This window comes from Triturus cristatus, chromosome 10, assembly GCF_964204655.1.
Source record: "Triturus cristatus chromosome 10, aTriCri1.1, whole genome shotgun sequence".
Taxonomy (NCBI): Eukaryota; Metazoa; Chordata; class Amphibia; order Caudata; family Salamandridae; genus Triturus; species Triturus cristatus.
Window position 1 is genome coordinate 114,691,822 of NC_140593.1, and position 22,332 is coordinate 114,714,153.

Sequence of the window (22,332 nt, forward strand, 5' to 3'; positions counted from 1 at the left end):
ATAGTTATCTGAACTAACTATAACGGGGGAATTTCATTGGTTTTTTACGAGTGAAATATCCACCTTACTATAACATGTGTGAAACCTATGGTTTTTTAAGTGATATATATATGTATATATATATATATATATATATATATACATATATATATATATATATATATATATATATATATATATATATATATATATATATATATATCCCAGTTTTGTAATTATTGTGTATCCATCCCGGAGTAATTCCCACGTGACACGGACTACAAGCCCCAGAGAACATTGCGAATTAACACAGCTGTGTAGCCCATCGGAGGGCAAATATAAGCATCTATGGGCGTGTCACGCACACAAACTCTGTTGTCGAAGCCTCTGAAGACGAGCAATCAGCTCAGAAACGCGTCAGGCTTGCTAATGGTCGACAGGAGAACTGTAATCTTGTGAAGCAAATCTCTACCTTACCTGAAAACGCCATGTGCGAGACGCTGGAGAGTGCGCTTTTGCCTGTGGGGCACTTGGTAGCGTTGATGTTTATGCGGCAGCCCAGCCGTAGAAAGCGCACCACCCCGAGAAGCACGGGGGTCCTGGGGCCCGAGATCCCTCTGAGCCACGTAAAGGAACCAGCGCTCTGTGGGATTGTGTGTAGAGACAAGCTTCGGAGGCCTATTCAGGGCCTTTTAAGACAGTTTTGTAATTATTGTGTATCCATCCCAGAGTAATTCCCACATGACACGGACTACAAGCCCCAGAGAACATTGCGAATTAACACAGCTGTGTAGCCCATCGGAGGGCAAATATAAGCATCTATGGGCGTGTAACGCACACAAACTCTGTTGTCGAAGCCTCTGAAGACGAGCAATCAGCTCAGAAACGCGTCAGGCTTGCTAATGGTCGACAGGAGAACTGTAATCTTGTGAAGCAAATCTCTACCTTACCTGAAAACGCCATGTGCGAGACGCTGGAGAGTGCGCTTTTGCCTGTGGGGCACTTGGTAGCGTTGATGTTTATGCGGCAGCCCAGCCGTAGAAAGCGCACCACCCCGAGAAGCTCGGGGGTCCTGGGGCCCGAGATCCCTCTGAGCCACGTAAAGGAACCAGCGCTCTGTGGGATTGTGTGTAGAGACAAGCTTCGGAGGCCTATTCAGGGCCTTTTAAGACAGTTTTGTAATTATTGTGTATCCATCCCGGAGTAATTCCCACGTGACACGGACTACAAGCCCCAGAGAACATTGCGTATTAACACAGCTGTGTAGCCCATCGGAGGGCAAATATAAGCATCTATGGGCGTGTCACGCACACAAACTCTGTTGTCGAAGCCTCTGAAGACGAGCAATCAGCTCAGAAACGCGTCAAGCTTGCTAATGGTCAACAGGAGAACTGTAATCTTGTGCAGCAAATCTCTACCTTACCTGAAAACGCCATGTGCGAGACGCTGGAGAGTGCGCTTTTGCCTGTGGGGCACTTGGTAGCGTTGATATAACTATATATATATATATATATATATATATATATATCCCAAAAATTGCCCAGCAATTGAGGCCGCACAATACTGCGAAGAAGGAAACATCCTTATATATGCGAAACAGGCAGCTTCCGATTCGGTAATACATCCTGTGGCCAGACGCATTTCGATGGACTTTCACCATCTCTTCAGAGGCCTCGTGAGCAGGAAAAAGTTACGTGCATGACTCGCCGCCCCTCGCATTCTTAAGTACACAATAACTTATTTGGCCTCCGCTGTGCCGATATTGTTGCATGAAAGGCCGATGGGGCTTCCAGCATGAACACCGCTATTAATGGCCTGTGATCGCTTTTCAACCTATCTTCGACTGTAAAGTCTTCCAAACTAACCGCCATTGCTTCACTGCCCATGTTATAGTCGATTCTCGAGATGTCCCGGAATGTCGGCTGTAGTTGCCCAACATTCGAGTGTATTGCTTTCACAGCGTAACTTGAAGATAGCTTATGATTGTTGAGGTCCTTCAGGTTAAAGTCTCCAGCTAGAATTACCTGATGAGTTTTATATTTATTTAGGAGGTCATCTATTTCCCATGTCAATGCCTCCAACTGATCTTTCATGATGGTCTGTGCCAGGTTGACATAGCAGTTTATTATTATGAGGCGCATTGGCTGTAAGATGTTTTTCAGGCCTTTGATCTGTAGGGCTTGCAGCCCGGGTGAATTCAGGTTTATTCCTGTCACTACAAGGGAGCTTGCGTGTTTTATTTTAACTGATAGACCGCCAGACGGGCAACTGAAAAGGTTCTTTTTTATTGCTGGAAAATAATGTTCGTAGAACCCTGCCAATGGTGTGCTAGATAATGCCCAGGTCTCTTGAAGGCAGAGTATGTCTCCTGTTTCCAAGAATCGCCTCAGGTTTTTGTTCTCGCGGATCTTGCTGCACACATAAATGCTCCATGAGATTATACTTTGGTTCTTCTTGGGAAATGATCCTCCCTTAGCCTCACACCTGCCAGGCTTGGTCTCGCTAATATTAGGAATGCTTCTGTGTACTTCCTGAAGTTTCGGATTGGTCCGAGATGGAGGGGATGGCACTGATAACCATTTGGTTGTTTAGGAATGCGATCTTGATTCCCGTACAGTCCTTATGTCCCTTCTATCTATTCTCGGGGAATCCTGAGCTATTTGTCCCGTGCAGGACCGACCAAGTGCCCTTGTCCCCCCTATGAGGTGCTAGGATGTATGGGTATTTTGGGTTGGGTAGACTCTGGGCATCGATGCTCCACTCAGCAAGTTGTGTGGAATTGTTCAAGATTAAATTATTGAAAAAAAAGAAAGAAAAGGCCTGGCCGCAGGGTATGGGGTCATCGGGGCTGAAATTGGCCTGGGGACGGGGCGCAACTTCCACCCTACCATTTTCGGACCCATTCAAACACCCATAGCAGTGTTTACACAGCTACTCGCTGATTCATAGATCAGCACACACATCCACTCACGCACCCATACAGCCACTCATATACCCACTCACTCACTAATACAGCCATTAACATATCCACTCATACACACATACCACCACTCACATACTGAGTCAGTCATCCATAGAGCTAATCAAACACCTAGTCACTTACCCATACAGTCAATCACACAGCCACTTACTAACCCATACAGTTCAACACACACACACTTACTTACTCATACAAATACTAACACGTACTCACTCACCTATACAGTCACTGACAGAAGCACGCACTCATCCATATAGCCACCCTCACATTCACTCATTCACCTATACATTCACTAATATACCCCATCACTCACCTATACTGCCTTTCACATACCCAGTACTCACCAACATACCACTGACACATCCACCCACCCACACAGCCATACACACACTCACTCTCCCATGCAGCCCCTCACACACAGTCACTAACCCATACAGCCACTGACACACCCACTAACACATCCATGCAGGCAGTCACACACTCACTCACACCCACCCACACAGACACCCATAGAGGTTCTCAGTCAGCCAATCAATCACTCATTCAGCCACTTACGTATCCACTCACCAACCCATTCAGTCACTTAGACACCAACTGACAGACAGGTACAGACATTCACTTAACCAGTCACTCACCCATACATTCACTGAGACACCTAATCACTCACTTATACAGTCAGTCATGTACCCACTGAATCATCCAAACGGGCACCCACTTATTCACCAATAGATCTTAGTATACATATTTAACACTCATAAATTTTTTAAAACACTCACAATCACTAGATGATGTCATCTGTGATGTCATCAGTGATTTCATTTAGCTAAATTGCCGTCTGTGAAGTTTTTTTCTTTATCTGGTGTGCCAAAACATTTTCAACAAAAATGTATGACCCTGCCAGTGTCACCTGTGTTACATTTTCACCTTGAGCATATTCTCAAAAGGTCAACTACCGGGAAGATGCGCGCAGCTGCCCTATTTCACATATACCAAAGTAAAGAAACTCTATTGTTTTTTGTACCTGGGCTGAAAATACCGTCACCACCTTCCCATCCTATAAATTCAATCATTTTCGTGAGGACAGCTTCCTCCACTAGCAGGAAAACCGGAGACACCTCGTATGTATAGCTTTAATAAAAAGAGAGAAAAATAAGCTGTTAGTATCAACCACACAAAAACCCACCAAGGGCTTCATTTTCAATCAAGTACGATTTCACCCTTGTGGGGATTAATAACAGTTTCCGTAATAACCATGTGCTCGCAATAAATGTAACCCTTAGACAAAGGGCCAATTCACCCTTGCCAGCGATGGCTTTGAAAATGGCCTCTTTGCTATGAGTTCTCGCACAGAACATCTGCTAAAGAGATGTAAGGCAGATGCAGACGCCCCCAAGGTCCTGCAATTCACAGGGTAAGCACAATAGAAGTAGGACAAATGGTAATAGGGACGCCAGCAATAACGATGAGCAGTTTTAATGATGCCCTCTCAAACATGCATGCTAATTTCAATTAAAACCTGTTTTCATCCCCTGGCAGCATCCAATTATATTAGGATGGTACATAACAAAACACCCTCTTTTATAGAACACTCACACACATCGCTGTGGTCGCTAGGTGCTGATGCTGAGCACATCTACTGTTAACCAACAAAAATGTTCGCATTTTAATAATTTGAGAATGATAAAAGGTTGAGTAGCAGCCAGAGATTTCTGAGCAATTCTTCTTCCACCTGCTGTGTGTTCAACACAAATAAAGACAAGCTAAATCTTCATTTTCACCATGCCAAGTCATCACTAATCCTTTATGGGTTCCAGAGAAGTGTGCTACTTGCCGAAAAATCGCTTTGACGCCTCGTCAGGGGTAGTAAGCGCTATATAAATGCAATTACAATACAATACAATTTCCGATGGAGAAAAGGAAAAATCAGAACCCCTGTTAAAAGTCAGAAGCCATGGGAAGGTTTAAAACTCTGATCTTTTCTACTTCCGTTTACAGGTTTATTTTTGTGCTAGCATAAAAGGGAGTGATTGAGTCACTCACTGTCCTACAGATATTCTCTTTATATTCTCCTGCTTTTTCTAAGGGGAGGGGGGGAGTCAGGAGTTTAACACAGGCCCCTGCAGCCCCTATGGTGCAGGCCCCCCCAACTCTTCAAGGGGCACCCAACGCTTCTGGGGGCCTTAATTCAAATGTAATCATATGTACGGGTAAATTAAACCTTGAAGAAAGAACTTGCTTCTCTACGGCTATGTTGTTAGAGCTGTCGAATGACCTGTAAATAGACAACAACGTGTTTAATCAGAGGTGTTGTGAACATGCATGAGTCCTAATTTTGGAGGGGAGGCAAGCCTTCCTCTGGCTAGTAGAACCCACCAATATCAAATACCTCTTTGGAAAAGCGTTGCACAGCAGGAGACGGCGTATGAAATCATGACCCGTTGGTACTATACCCCCCTTAGGCTGCAAAAGATGGTTCCTGGCTTCGCTCCTCTCTGCTGGTGCTGTCAGGCCTCCCAGGGTTCATTCATGCACATATGGTGGTCTTGTCCACTCAATAAAAATTTTGGAAAGAAATCCTGAGCCACATTAGGGAGGTGGTGGGGTTTCCTATACCGAATGACCCGGGGATAACGATTCTAGGACTCTGTCCGAGGTCCCTTAAAGCCAAGACACACACGGACTGGCGCTTGAGCTTTCACATGCTTACTGCAGCGAAACAGCTTATAGCGCTTCATTGGAAGAAGGCTTTTAACTTCCCGTCCTCGGTATGGCTCACTTGTGTATGGCATGTCATGGCGAAGGAGCGCCTTTCTCATAGACTAACCCACACCGATGCTAAATTTGAGCGCACTTGGCAGCCCCTAGTCTCACACCTCTCTAAACTGGAACATGCCCGATAAGTTCCTCCTTGCTTGAGATCCCTCCAACTCTTTGCCGACCCCTTACTTCCAAGGGGAGAAACCTGTGAGGACAAGGCGGAATAGCAGGGGGGATACCTACCCTTTTCTCTGAAGAGACTGAATATGGCCCCATGTCCAGGGAACCTGCTCACCCTTTCCCACGGCTTCTCTACACCAAGGAGATACTGCACAATCCTCTCTTCCCTCCTCTTCTTCTCTTTCTTTTTTTTCTCTCATTTTTCTCCCTCTAAGTCTTTGGGTATTGGAGTTCTGTTCATTGCTTTCCTCATTTCTTCACAGGCCAGCAGAATTGGGGGACCTCCCCCTGACCTTTAGGTGCTGGCAGTATTTGGCAACTTTATAAGCAGTTGGTCCTTGGTAAGATGCTTGTAGCCGGACGGGGCCAAGTCTGGACAGACCTTAATGAGGTGTTACATTCTACTAGGGTTTACAGTCTTAACCCAAAGCCGGGTTACCCTTACTGGGGTAGTTAATAGTGTTATCTAGAGGCTTTTACACATTTAGTACACTCACTCCTTAGGGGTCTCCTATTGTTTGGTAGTTTGTAGTACTCTGCACCTTCTACCCCATATAGGTTTGTAGGGGATGCAACTGTGTTAGTTCAGAATAGCTTAGCCACAGGTATCCATGAGAACCCTGTCTGTTTGCTTCCTACTGTTGTTACAACGTAGGGTGGGGGTCTCTAGTATACCTTCTATTATGTCGAATTCAACTGGTCTTTGGCGCTGTATCCTATGGCTATGTTCTGTGCACCATATCTTATAACCTCACTACTGTGGACTAACGATATATACACTGTATCTTGCCTGCTAAGATCTGCCTCTTATTGCTTACTACCTGATTGTTAATGTTCTTCCTTATGTTTGCGTACAAATTCAATAAAGGAGATTTAAACAAAAAAATACCTCTTTGGAAAAGTCTTGTTTTATCTTACAGAAGGAAAAGAAAGTGCTACGTCATTGGAAGAAAGCTGAAATCTAAGGGACGAGGCCTCTCATGTCGTTTGATAATTCAGAGCACCTTCCATTGGTAAATGAAGCATCCAAGCCCCAGACTATTCAGAGAGGGAACCAATGAATAAATACAGTCAATAATAAAAAAGAAGGAAAGCATCCGGCCTTCAGGAGTGACCCACAGAAATACTCTGGGAGATGCCCAATCTTCCTCTCATTTACCCTTTTGACCCCAGGCCAGGGGGCCACAAGCTGAGTGGTTAGTCACTTGAACCGGTTATATGTGGTTTCGTAGAGAAACGATTTGATGGAATACCATTACTGAGGAACCATTTCACCTAAAGTCTTTGATGGAAATTTGCAGGATGAATGGCATTTACCACTTGATAGAGACCAATTAATCGAAAGTCTTTTTTTTCAAAATTGACTTTTGTATGCTTGTTTTTTAAGGTATAAATGTGATGGTTGCATTGAAAAACATTTTTTACCTGAGGTATTTCTTTCAGTGCTTTACTTCAGGGGACATTACTTCAGATTGGTATCTTCTACATTTCAAACAAGTGCTTTTTGACATGTTTTTGAAGTGTTTCTTATCCTTTTTAATGATTATCAATCGAGGATGTACTTAATTACTTTGCATCTTTAACACATTTTATTTGATTTTACATGTATACTTTTATGGTTGTACTCTCAGTCCAATAAAGTTTATTCATTGAAGCACTTTTGACGCTTTTAATTCACTGACCCCTCACCACGCCTAAACACCATCCATTCCTGACCCCTTCACAACCCTGACTCCTAAAACCCAGTCACATCCTAACTACACCCATGCTAGATCCTTAAAAACCTTAAAAACCCTTGCCTTCCCTAAATATTACCCATTCCAGATCCCTAAAATCCCCTAAAGTCCGCCTATCCTGATCCCTAAAGACAATTTCAACCCCTAAACTCTACTCATCCAGTTGTGTATTTTGACCCCTAAACATGGTGTCAAATTGGCTACATTGAAGTGGCTTATTTATCTTTTCAGTAACGCCACAGTAAGTTGGCACATTGAAAACACCAGTGCATATAAATTAAAATGTCACATGTGGACTGAAGCATACATCTATACAATCCATATATATGAATGTACAAGGCTGGCTTTAGGCCTACCATTGTAGGCACGAGTGTGCAGCTGAAATCTCGGCAGCAGCAAGTGACAAGATACCCTTTTCAACAGGTAGATAACCCTACTTTTAAAATTAGCTAAACCACCCTTCAGTGCCTGTTGTTGCCACAAGGCTGAGTGCTTAATGTAAAAAAGTGGGACATGCTAAATAATAAAAGTACTATATCTCTACAGTAAGTAGCAACAAAGTGCTATTTTCACATGGTGACTTATCCTGTGAAACATTCCCATTTGCAAATAAAAGTTATATTTTCAGTGTGTAGGTTAGAAAACTGTTACAAAGTTCCTTCAAAGTTTAATTTTATTATTTAAAAATATATACTTGAGTGGTAAAGATAGGTTTTTCTAAATATAAAATACATGTTACTGTATAATAACATGGTTTGTGCTGCCTGGAGGACTGCCAGAAGTCAGAAAGTTCTACTCCTTGTACATCCCTCCAGTTGCAGTAATTACCACTCTAGGGAGGCATGATAACTACTTCTTGCCACAGCACAACAGAGTGGGATCTGCTGGAAGAACAGCTGGGAGAAGTGTTTATTGGCAAAATAACTTGGGATTGGGATATGGGCATTGGAAGGTCCCATTGATATCACAAAGGAAAAAGCAGGGTTAATGCTTTCCTACATTTATGCCAGTGTGAGAGGCCTTTAAACTAGGCTGTTTCCTAAACTCCTGTTTTCAGAAATATTAATAGCTGGATTCTGCGGCATAGGTCTTCATTTCAATAAGGCAGTCCTTGTGTGGAATTTGGGAGCTCTGGGCCTTGGAGCAAGAGTTCTGATCATTTTGAATCAACGAATGTAGGAAGCTACGGTGCAACATTCTACAAACGTGGAATGACAGTAGTGTAGGAATTCTAAGGAGGGTGGTTCAGGAGTTCTCACCAATCACTAGCTAGTTTGTAGCATGAAGATGGGTTCCACAATACAATGGGGAGATACCAGAATAGACTAAGGCAAAGTTTTTGTTGAATGCCTGGATAGGGACTGAGAGGAACCTGCTTCTCATGGCACTTTTGCTCTGGAAGTGTGTGCCAAGGTCAGTTAGGCTTGCCTTATGTTGCCACCGTGACACACAAGGATGACGAACCATCTGACCAGTTGGCAGTGGTCTGCACTGGACCTTGCTTGAGGCTTTACTGGAAGGCTAGGGGCTGAGCATGCCTCCCAACCCTGAACTGTGGATGGACCATAGAAACCTCTCCCAGCTCTTTGGTAGCCTTGGGTGTGACAAGGAAAATGTTACTTCGCATCTTAAAGTGCTATTGGCAATAGCAGAAAGCAGGGAAAACAAGACTTATCTCGCTTACGGCACTTTGTCTAGTGACCCCTGGAGAAAGTCAGGAAGATTTCAATTTACTCATATCAGCCTAAAAGGTAACTGACATGTCCCCTAGACATCTGGTCGCTGTGAGGTAGAATAGCTTGGTGGCAACATTGTCTTAATTTTTCATTTGGTGCAAGAATGTCCTCCAGAGTCCCTGTTTGGGAATGTACACAGACTGACTTTAAATTTCATAACACAAATGTTCCCACTGACATCTTTTGACTTCACAACTTTGAAGATTCAAATCTCCAGGTATCTTAAACCAATATTGGCACTTTTATTGTTTTTTTAGATTCACTAGATTGGTTTGGAAATGTTAGTGTGTTGTTTATTGTCTTTGATATTTGTTTAGTGCTGCTTAGCTTAGCTTCTAGCAAGTATTTCCCTGAAGTAAACAAGATGCTTTAGGACAAAGCTGGGAGGGGGTGTTAGAGAAACTGTGTTTAGATATAGAAGATATAAAGTTAGTGGAGTGCCCCATCCCAAAGTCTCATCCATCGAATATTGTGATAGGGAACTGCACTCATTTCTAGGCTTCCAGACAGGATCTGTGGCAGGGGCAAAAGTAGAACATTGCACAAAAATCTTTTCTTAAAGGGATAATATTGTTGGCCACTAAGATCACAAACTAAAACATATGTCAGAAACATAAACATTCCTTTCAAAAGTTTAAATTGAAGGGATGTTAAGGTTACAATCCAAACCCTAAAACATCGCTGAAATTCCCTAATTATAATTAGCTATGCAACCATGAACACTGCCCATGATCGCACATTTATCACATATAATCTCCATATAACATTACCTGTGCCATTGGTATTTGGCAATACCATATGGATACACATAGACCTGCATGAGAATAATAAGAATATTAAGGAATTTCTGGCTATATTTTGGAATTTACTGCAAAAGATGGTCTATCATCAGCATTTACATTCCAAAGGAACATCTGTAATCTCTTAATGGAACAGTGAGGACACCGATTAACTGTCAATGATAATGATTGCTATAGGTATTAATGTGACTTCTGTGAGGATATTTATTAGGTGTTATTGAAATTGCTGCCTTACAAGTGCATTGTTGCCTTACAAGTCCTTGTTGGCGATAACTAGATTAGTGACGTCAAATGGGATATCACCAGTGATGCCATGAGTGAGTTCATGTAGAGTGTTGGTCATCTGCAGTGTATTTGGGTGACATTATGATGGCATAGCTAACGTTAATAGGGGAATTTTAGTGTATTTTAGGTTTTAGATCAAACCCATAGCATCACTTTTGTCTACAATAAGCTATTTTGTGATCTTAATTGTCAATTCCAATCAAACATTCAAGTATAATTTTCTCACTAAAATTCTTCCAACAAGAGAATCTCGAATTACTAAGGGCCTGATCCACAAAGGTAACCTTACACTCATGTGTAAGTTTACGATTGTTTGCTCTTCACATAGGTATTTTATGAGAAGTATCTTTATGAAAGCAGAATCTCCCCACATAAAAAGATAGGACTGTCCTATCTTTTTATGGGCGAAGACTTCACTCTCCTAAAGATACTACTCATAAATCCCTTTGTGAATACCAAACAATCGTAAACTTACACACAAGTGTAAGTTTACCTTTGTGAACCAGGCCCTCAAATTCCAGTTGGCTGAACTGGTACAAGAACACATTCTGGCTCATTCGTAAGACAAATGTGTATAATGAATATTTGTGTTCATTGAATAAGTATACAAATATTATCAGTGTGTGCCAACATTTGGTTTGTGTTTCCTATTCAAAGAGTTTAGGAAAATGATAACTCAAACACTACTGGTCAAATTTGCACAACATTTGGTAAGTTGACAAATGACACTGGCGTTTGTGTTTATTTTTGCTATTTGGTGTAAATCCATTCAGCATTTTTCTGAATAATTGAGATAAAATGTTTTTAAAAATATTGACAGTTGCATTTTTGAACTTTCATAGAGGTATGAATCAATGGTTTGCAACTGCAAATGTGGTTGCAAGGCAATGATCAGTTACCAACACCTCAAAGGAAATGGGAATCGATTAGCAAAGGGGAAAGCATGCCCTAGGGAGATCTTTCTCTTTGTGTGTAATGCTGGGCAGCCTAGGGGGAGCTGGCAATGGTCCATGGGACAATTGCCTGCTACCCCGGTGTGTTTCCAAATGAAAAACGTTTTTTAAAAGCAGCACCATTTCATTAAGGAACATGAGCTTCTTAAAAATAATGTTTCCTATTTGGTTATACCAACGCAGGGATGTAGGTTTGCTGTTCTAAGCAGACTGTCACCCCTCTGTTTGTAGCCAATTACATGGGGGCAGAAATAGCAACCTGCCTAATTAATATTCATTAGGCAGGGTTATTTTGCGACACCAACACCGCCCACTCAGTGACTGGGGATTTTGTGACGCGTCCTCTTTAGAATATAAATCACATCGCAAAAAAATGTAACAGCAAAATGTTGATGGCAGGATTACAAACAATTTTTGGGAGCTGTTTCTTACTGCATCATGCACAAAGTGAACACCAAACACCAGGGTATCAGGGCATAGCCAACAGGTGTGGAAATTGCCCCCCCACCGCCTGAAAAAAAAGTTACAATTTAGGTGGAAAGATTTTAAAAGCTCCAGACTGTTTGACATATGTGCATGACATTTTTGCCCTATTCTGGCAGTTGTGCACTTTACAAATGTCGCATCATCATTTGACCGTCAAAATGTGACCCTCCCCACGTTGGCTACTTCTATATCATAAGTGCATCTGTCTGTGCAATCATTATCCACCATTGTAGTTTTGGGAGTTTTACCTCTTAATTTAAGACCTGCAGTTGCAAATTTAGATTAGCTGATGGACCCAGACCCTATATATACTTAAATGCACTCTTGGATTTATCTTCCAATGGACACTGAGCCCATTGTCTTAAGTCTATTGCCCTTAGCCAAGTAGACACTGCTCTAACTGGATGGCACATATGAACAATAAGATTGTACTTACATACTTGGGTTCAATGCTTCTGTAATGAAACGTGCCACAAGAGAGTAGTGGTCCATGCCGGCATACAATTGGTTAAAGAATCTTGGATGGCCTGTAAATTGGAAACATGTTAGAGGTTAGCCAAACTCATGAGAGGTGGGCAGATTAGCAAATTAAGAAGGAGATCCCAGCTAGGGGGTCTGAATTGACATTTTAAAACTCTTTACAATGGTTATTTACCAATTTCGTAGCATTCGCAAAGTTTATCATTTTAGGTCATTAGATAGTATCACTTCATTGAAGGTATTAAAATGAAGGATTCAAAAATCTCCCTAATGCTCTAACGGCATTGCCAAGGCTGAACCAAGAGACGAATCAGTTTTCCATGTGCACTATATAAATACCCTTTAGTATATACCATGTTTTTGTACTCCATCTTTTTTACTTTCCCACTTCCTTGTCTCTACTTTGTGATACAATTCCTTTGTTTCCTTTTTTTTATTGCAACATTCTTAAAAGGGGCAACAGCACAAAAAGGAATTAATATTTGGGACCCAAAAAGCAAAGTACAAGGATTGAAAAATGCATTTCTCCCGTTCCCTACAGCACAAACCTAAGTGTTTGTGTTCATGGCTTCGCCAATCTTGACAAACAAAACTGGTCCAGGCAAGCACACCAATTAAGGTATTTACATAGATTAGCAAAACAACTGGGTAGTGGAGATCCCACAGAATTTGTACTCAAGTTAGATCCTTTTTGCACATATGCCCCTGGACAGCGTACTTGCTGGATGCCCTTCATTTAACAGGATCTAATGGCCTTATGATAGGATACTCCTCACAAAGGTCCTGTCCCAAATAGAGAGATGGCCCAACCAATAGAGGATCAGAATATTTGTTTAAGGGTATTGTCATGGAATTTGAATGGCTTAAGAGAAAAGTACAGGATGGAGAAGATCTATCAATATTTGAGAGATGCCCCAGAACAAATTCTCATACTTCAGGAGACACATCTAACAGAGAGCGAGCTGAAAACTGTGTAAGTCTAGGAAGTGGATCCAAGATGTGGTGTGCACCATGCAACAAATTCTAACCAAGGGCGTGGCCATAGTTATCAAAATAAAATCCAGCTATCTCTCTAGAATGTAGTACAGTGCATAAGATGGGGGGATGGGCCATAGCTAAAATCAAGTGTCATGCTTACAAATTTACAGTGGGAGGATACTATGGCCCCAATACAGACAATCCAGCTCCCTTCAGAGATTTGCTTTCTGAATTGTTAGACTTTGCAGATCCGTTAATTCTGGCTGGCGACTTTAATGTGGTCTTAGACCCTGCCTTGGATAGGTTATTGAAAAGTAAAGCAATTCAGAATTGTAAAATGAGATCTACGATTAAAAACGCTGTGAAGCAGTTAGCATGGTTTGATGTATGGAGAGATAAAATGGGGAACAGGAGAGGGTATACTTTTTATAACAAGAAATATGGCCACAAGTCCAGGTTAGATCTCTTCTTGTTGAGTCTGGATTTGAAGAGATGGGTGCAGGATATAAAACATTTGGGGGAATATCTCTCGGATCATTCGGCAGTAACTTTATCCGTCAAAGTGCCAGTAAAGCCGATCCGTAGAAGATGGACCTTAGATCGTGCTATTTTTTGGGAGGAAGATGTAATTCAGAATCTAATTGTGGAGACAAAAGCTTTTTTTTTTTAACCAATATGGATACAGCCCCAATAGAAGTCGTCTGGGACACGTATAAAGCTTTTTGGAGAGGATATATAACGGCACTCCAAATTGTCAGACAGAAAAAGTATAGAGCTGAAGTGGAAGTAATAGAGCATAAAATTCAAAAGGCAGAGCAAAACCTTATTACTCATGGGAGTAATCTGTCGGACAAAGACATTTCTGCAAATCTCCAGTCTCTTAAATTAGATCTGACTGGGGTGATCGATTCTAGGCTGAAAAAGAGGTGGCAAGCTAGCAAGCTTGCTCACTTTGAGTATGGGGAGGGCTGAGGGAAGCTTTTGGCGTGGAAGAACAAACAAGATATTGCCAGAGGAATTATCGAAGAAGTAAACTCCGATATCTCAGGGATTCTACTTAAGAGCCCTGTAGAAATTGAAGAGGCTTTTCAAAAACATTTTGAAGAGGTATATCGAGAGGATTTAATTGTCCAGGAGGAAGCAATTAGGGCCTGGCTGGGCCAAGATCTCCCGAATAAAATCACTGGGAATGAATCTCATAACTTGAATAGCTCGATAACAAGTAATGAGATCAAGAAAGTATTAGCAGCAGGAAAATCTGGTAAAGCTGCAGGACCAGATGGCCTGCCTGTGGAACTATATAAAGCGCTAATGGAAGCCCTTATTTCTGTTATGGTGAAGCTATGTTCCCATATTTTTTAAAAGGGCGGGAATATGCCACTATCTTGGAACGAAGCTAGAGTAGCTTTAATTCTTAAACCTTCAAAGTCGCCTCGCTCATGTGATTCATACCGACCCATCTCTCTGCTAAATCTTGATTACAAGATCTTTGCCAAGATTTTGGAAGAGAGGTTGAATTGAGTGATAGGAGGTCTATTGCATAAGGATCAAAAAGGCTTTGTTCGGGGGAGAGGAATTTGAGATCTTACTTATAATTTGATTGGGGCAATTGATTTAGCAACACTTTATAAAACACCACTGGCCATTATTACGTTGGATGCCACAAAGGCTTCTGACAGAGTTAACTGGGCCTATTTGAAGTATATACTGAGATTATGTAATCTGGGGGGAAACCTTTGTAGGACAGTTACTCTGATCTATCAAACTCCTATAGCCAGAATCCTTGTGAATGGGAACCTGTCTGCTCCAGTTAAAAGCCGAAGGGGCACAAGGCTGGGCTGCCCGTTATCCCCGTTGCTTTTTAATCTATACATTGAGCCCCTAGCTGAACAGATTAGAAGACATCCCGGAATACCTCTGTTTAAATATAAGACCTGGGAAAGGAAGGTGGCTCTATACGTCGATGATCTGATGGTATTTACATCAGATTTAAACACTGCAATACCAATAATTTACAAGGAGGCGCAACAGTTTTGTCAGGTTTTTGGTTATGAAATCAACACGTCAAAGACTGAGTGTCTGGCCTGGAACCTAGACACAAACGTCCATCTAACGAAAAAAGTGATAAGGTATCTGGGCATAATGATCACACATAACATTGAAGATATTACAGAAATTAAATTTTACAAAATTAGCAAAGAATTACATAACTCCTTAATGAGCTGGGTTTACCTACCTCTAACATTAATAGGTAGAGTTAATTTATTAAAAATGATGGTTCTACCTAAACTCAGTTTTTTTATTACAAAACATCCCCTTGGCATTTAAAGAAGGGGGACTGAAAAAACTCCAGGCAAAAATAAACAGTTTTATATGGGCCTCGAAAGGTATTAGGATATCATGAAAGAAACTACGCAGAAAGAAAAAACAAGGGAGGGTTGTGTCTGCCAGATTTAGTTTCTTATGCGTGGGTATTCCTAATGAGGTCCGGGAAAATGCTCATGAATGAACCAGACAGCTCAGACATAGGTACAATGTTTAAGGATATGCTGACAGATCTAAAGGGAGGGGACCAGGGTTTCATATATAAATGTGGTGACCCAAATATATTTTTTTAAAGGTTCACCTAAAGATCTTAAATGGTCTAGCCTTTACATGGTTTAAGGTTAGGAAGTTATTGAATATCGGTTATCACAGTGCATTGGCACCGATCTGGGATGCTCCGGGCTTGCCTGAATGGACTAAGGACTCTCTGGTAACCCCCTTGAAAATAGCTGGAATATTACGTTGGGAACAACTTGTACCGGAGGGCTCTCTGCTCTCTTGGGATTCTTTGAGTACACTTATGGATAATGGATTATCCAAATTTAAGTACTGGCAAATTAAGTGCTGGCATCAAGCCGTCGGTACGACAGTTGGCGTGTCTAACAAATTGGAGATGACCCTGAGGAAAAATTGCGAAAAAGAAATAGGTAACGATCCTATATTGGCTTTTGGTAGACCTGGCAGAGGGCGAATGTAAACTTCCATCTAAGCTGTGGGGCGAGTGCTTTCCTGGCGCCCATCCAGAAGACCTATGGAAGTATCTTATAACATCTTGCATACCACAGTACAAGCTGCATACCTAAGGAGAAACCACATCCTTTGTCTCCACGGGGTGTACTGGTCTCCCTTAAAGCTAGTCAAATTCACGACGGGTCCTACTCCAAAATGTCCAAAATGTTTGTAGGCTAAAGCAGATGATGTCCATTGTAGTGAAGATCGTTATCTATATATGTACAATGCTAAGTTAGCACAACCGCGTTAGATGTTAGAAAGCCATCTTGCCGCTTTTGCTGCTTTTGCACACGACACTGTAGTCACATGGTATTAAATTGAGAAATGCTTGCTCGACTTTGCTTCACATGAGAACTGTCTGTTGTTCACATCCCAAACAGTGAGCAGCGACCTTGGTCTGTACATCGTGTAGAGCAACAGTCTGGGTCGCTAGACGGTGCATGTTGTTGGGTTCAGGTTGATCGGCCCACTATTTAGCCATAACACGCACGCAGCTGCAAATACCTGAAAGTTGGGTGCTTTTAATATTGCAGTGTTGCATGTTTTTCATTACATTCGGAAGAAGAGCTTTCCCAGGAGCAGAGCCTAGCTGATCCTGTGATGTGATCTCACTGAGCTGATCTTTACGGTATGGGGTTCCCCATTCAAGCCTAGTGACCTTTTACTAGTCTAATAATAATAATATTAGTTTGCTAGCGAAAGGAAGGTGGCTGAGATCCACTGTCATTTTAGTATGATTACTCCTTTCATTTTCTATGGTATTGTAACTATGCTGATGTTTTTGATTTTAATCATTTGTCTGCTTATGTTAGCCAAAGTACTGCATCTTAGGACACGAGGTTTATAAAATAAACTCTTTAAACTTTACCGTTTCTCTGTTTATTCTGTTGTGGACTGATATGAGAATAATTACGAACAGGTATTTCTGATTCCCACCATTCCTGAGAAATACACTAAGTCGCTTGTTCTGGGTTGTCTATACATTGGGACCGCCAAGCTAAACCTCGGATAACAAATGGGACACTGATGCTGGTCGGATAAGGGGTTCTGGGTTCTGAGGTGAGTTTTTGGTATACCACAATTCACTGAGGTCCTGGTTTCCTGTGCATAGTTCTGTGCATAAGCAGAATCCCTGCAACACATATGTTTTTAACTTATCCAATGTTACATCATTTTTGGATCTCTGTAAGTAGAGGTATGAAAGCCGTGTTTGGGCCTGGTATCCAGATGAGCACAATTTTGTATTTGTGGGGGTGTCTCCATATTATGAGTCAATGTCCCTGGAGGAAAACAAGTTATTTTTTTATTTGACTTGCACAGAGAGAAATTTGTAAATTTTGGGTTAAAAGTATATCTTCGACGCTTCTAGAGTGGTTTCTTTCTATTAAATACACGATGAAGCTTGATAGAGCCTTATTAGAAAAGAAGAGTAAGAAAAAAGATTTTTGGGCGCCATATGAGGAATGGCTGGGTATTTTTGAACATCAGGGGGAATCAGTCCAATGATTTTGCCTCTACACTGAGTTACTTCACCCCTCTGGTTGTTTTGCAAGGTGCCCAGAGAGAAACAGAACAGACGGAAAGGGAGGTTCTGTGTAAAGTGCATCCATTTAGATACAGAGCTCTCCAGTCGGTGCCAATTAAGTGGGCCGCCGCGGAGATATCTGAATTGCTCAGGGTTTATCTAATGGTGAATGAGGACAAAAAAAAATAAACAAAAAAAAACAAAGGTCCTGTCCTGTCCACCGTATTATAAATCCATTAAAGCCTATGCTACTTTTAACACCGATGTCCACCACAATTTGACAGAGTATCCCGTCCGCAAAACTCTAAAGACCCTTCGGTTTTATTGCACAACAAAAGGCACCTCTGCTCTGACATAGCCTAATTTAGTCTAATTTTAGACTTACTTGCGCCGGGAAACCCTAATAGGGTAGCTGTGCACCTAACAAATTCAATAATAATAATAATAATAGCCCACTATTCTTTCATAGGCAATAGTGGGCCTCGAGGAGTGGGAGTAGTTGAGATTAATTCAGCATTTTAACATCACTTTTTTTATTTTTCTAATTGAGACGCCCCAAGTGCCACTGGTATGCTTAGACTAGATGTGGTTCCCTTGCTCACTGTGCCATTGGACTCAAGCATCATCTCACTGTTGAAGCCCAAACACCATAAAACTGGCTGGCATTGCTTGAGTTCCCATCTAAAAAGGATCTGACTTGGGAGTTCATACTATATTGTTCATAATGGATCAGAACCAGTTCTGATTTGCATGTGCTCTTCTGTCTCAGAAGTGGCTCAGTGGGCAAAATAATTAAGGGCTGGGCTGCAGTTCCAAGTAGTTAACAATCTGAGGTTCATTCATGCATTCATCTCATTAAATTTTTTCTAATAGAATATGCCTCAGGAAATGGAGAACTTCAGGTAAAAATGTATAGAAGAATCACACGATACAACGCAGCAAAGTCACCCTGCTGCACTGTGTGAAAGGAGAACTATGAAGAAGGCTCTAGCAGGATAGATATGATTCAAGTGAGAGGTCAGCTTATTATTTGTCATCTTTCTGGTTTTAGAGTCACCCTTAGGGTTTAAACCATGATAATTCTGATAATCTGTGTTTGGTTTGCATTAGGGGCATTGCTGTGCTACAGTGAAAAAGGTCACTGACAACAACACATATGACTCTCTCATAAATGTTTACTTATTAAAATTTGCTTTCATACTTTACAAAGAAGTCAAAGCAACAACTGATTGAAAAATTCATAAAACACATCAACTAGTCTTATGTGCTGGTACTGTTTCTATGGATCAGGACAACTATCAAAGCTAACAATGTTGTGGTCAGGTGAACAGCGTGACCACAATGACAGACAAATGGCACCATTATTAATTTTTTTTAAAAACAACAGTACAGATATTGGTAAATCGGGAATCCACCCCATGAATCTAGATAATTGGGGGTGGTTGTGAAGAGGTTAGTTTTGATACCTCTCAAATCCTGATGTTACACAACAATTAAAAATATTTCTGTACTTATTAGATTGGGTCTGTTTTGTTATAAAACCATTATTAAGGCAACAAGCAAATACCATCTCCAGGTAAAAATGCCTAATTCCAATAGACCTGCTCATGTGATACACAAATTAATTGGATAAAACAACAGCTATAGCATTGGTTTATAGGCATTCGAATCCTCTATGTGTTCTTCTTGGGTGGAGTTGATCGTGGAAGATGTGAGTCGATGCGTTTCGGCCTTACACTTTTTTGGCCTCTATAGTACAGTGCGGAGCAGTTGTCACACAAGGCTCTGCCTATTGTTATGTTGGAGGATTTTGTGCAAAAATAGGACCAGAAAGCCACTGTGACACCCTCCTGGGAGAGGTTAAGGACTCGGAGAGGCTGGCTTCTTAAAGTGGGGACCCTCTGTTTGATGCATTGTATGGAGGAGAGCCAGAGTCAGGCAAGTGGAAAAAGTGGAAAAAGTGGGTCTCCCTGTGGGCATAACCGCAAGAACGCAGGTTCTGGATCTGGATTCCTTGTAAAGTGGAAACCAAGTTGCAAGAAAGGATGTCGGCAGCTGGTTTGGGTCGCAGACGCAATCCACAAACCGGTGTGTGAAGTGACTCACTACGCTGCGCTAGGTGCTGCGTAAAAGGGGTATTTACCAATACACAATGCATTTCCGTCCTATTCTAATGCTGCCACACTTTTTGCTGCCTATAGCCAATACAGGCATTCTTGCACCATGGTGAAGAGTGCCTGTGTTGTAGGCAGAATTGTTTTTGTGCAGGAATGGGCATCTTCCTGCATATAACACTCCTCAGAGGCATTTTCCTCTTTCTAAGTGTGCTGCAGAATGCAGCACACTCAGAATGAGGAAACAATGAGGAGAAATAAAGATATTCCCCCTCGTTGCACGTCTGGTAGGGAGGCGTACAACTCTGAAGCATTACCCGGTCTACTAATGTTGGTAAATCTGGGAATGCGGAGGCCCTCACAACCCCTGTAATGTACTTATTTTGTAGGGGTCCCCCCCCCCTTCACCTCCCAAAGCCATGCCATTGCATGCCTTGCAGAATGCGTACAATGGCATGGGCCAAGAAAGAGGAAAATGCTTGGGAAAGTCACTCTGCTTTCCCAGGAAGGCCACCTGCAGCATAGGGGGGCCCAACCCTTCAAGGGGACCCCATCAAGCTCAAGACCAATGAATATCTGTGTGACCTGTCAGACAGCGCGACCCTTATTACACATTTTGCATGTGGCTCATTGTTTTGTGTTATGCCACTGCTCAACACAATGACATACAATGGTCTTTAACAGACAATAATGCAGTTTCTACGGCTTTTCTGCATATATATCACTGGTTCATGGTTCTTTTCAGAAGACACGTTCTTGGTGTCTCCTCCTGACCCCCGGTTTCTGCTGAAAAACACAACTTGCTCTAACATTGAATGCTCTGTTCTTAATATTTTGAGGAAGCTCCGGGCTTACCCAAGATTTCCGGTGACCTTAGGCAGAAAAATAAATGTTGCTGCACTTTTCTTTCTTTGTAATTGGACCAGATTAGATTCTTGAGGAGCTGTGCTCTTCTCCTTGCTGGTGGCGCCTTAGGCAAAATCCTCGCCTCGATGCTTTTTCCTGCAAAGCTCTCGGTCAGGTTCCCTAAGGCTTAGACAAGTGATGGAGGCAGTGCTCTGCCCAGGGGAAAGCGGAGCCGGACTGTGAAACCCTTCGCATGCTTGGCAGCCCGCGTGCATGCGGAGCGCGCGGGAGTGACAGCCGGGACCCCTGGGTGACCCGCGCGGAAGCGGTGACTGCTTCCTGTCCTGTCCCCGTGAACCACAAGGAGTCTCTGTGGCAGGTGACAGGGACCCTGCTGCCCCTCAGGGTCAGAGTCCCAGCAGAGATGGGCTGAAACCGTCAGGGAAAAAAACTGTAAACAGAACATATGCGGTGTGTTTTCAGAAATTAGAAATATCGGGCGTCCCATTATCAGCGCCGGCCGTGCTCGGTGCTGCCCCCTGCGATTCGACAAACATTCCTAAGGAAAACCCACCCAGATGGTTATCAACAGTGTAAATTAATGTTATTTAACCCTTCTCTGTACTGCCTTTTCATGTCTTTAACGCGCACATTACTTACTACGTTAGAATACTTGGAGCCGGTACACACTGTTTATTCAGGCGTCATTCACACCTTTAAAACCCACAAGGCGTCGCATGACTCCTCCACCCGCAGACATTGCCAGAAAATACGTCCGGACACCTTATTAAAAGTGACCCCCCATTAATAGCTTAGCTTGCCAAAAAAAAAAAAAATCCCACATTTGCGAATTAGGACAGTTTGGAAATTGTCAAGACACGCTGTATAGGTGTTTTGCAAGATATGGGTGACTGCATGCATTTGTGTTTGCTGTTTGTGGTAATATTGAATAAATTAACAGTAAAATCCGGCCCAGCAGACCATAAAACAGGACCAAGAATATCCCCACAACCAGCCCACACACTGACCTGTCAAACCACCAGAGCCCCGGGGACTCTTTTAGTGCATCACAGAGCAGGAATAAAGTGACCATTTACTACTTGCAAAAAGCTAGTGGGAAAGATGCATAAATAAATGTAAAAAAAAGACTAACGATATTTCTGCAAGTTAAATTACATTTCTGCATTCAAAACTCTAGTTCCAAAATACAGTGCATCATGGCGGAAGTAACATACCTACTGCAAAAGGGGTGCAACTGTTAACCCAGGGGCCATTTTTAAAAGGAGGGGTGGTATCCAAGAAGGGTAAATAACAAGACCCAAAGGGTAAGGGCTAGTAACTCTTCAAGTGTGATAAGCTGTTTCTTAAAATGTGTTGGTTTCATGTGGAATCTTGGTCAACATTACACAGACAGAATTCAGTGTGGCCGATTCAGCTGCC

General features: G+C 42.1%; 1 protein-coding gene across 2 annotated transcripts in view; it reads right to left on the reverse strand.

Moving 5' to 3' along the window:
• Window positions 1-22,332, reverse strand: part of GADL1 (GAD like acidic amino acid decarboxylase 1) — a 618,248-nt gene that overhangs the window by 443,279 nt on the left and 152,637 nt on the right. For both annotated transcript variants that reach the window (XM_085630569.1, XM_085630571.1), the window contains exons 4-5: window positions 12,329-12,419; window positions 3,981-4,087 (exon numbers count right to left, since the gene is read on the reverse strand). In XM_085630569.1, coding sequence (XP_085486695.1) covers window positions 3,981-4,087; window positions 12,329-12,419 — 198 coding nt within the window. The remainder of the gene's footprint in view (window positions 1-3,980; window positions 4,088-12,328; window positions 12,420-22,332) is intronic.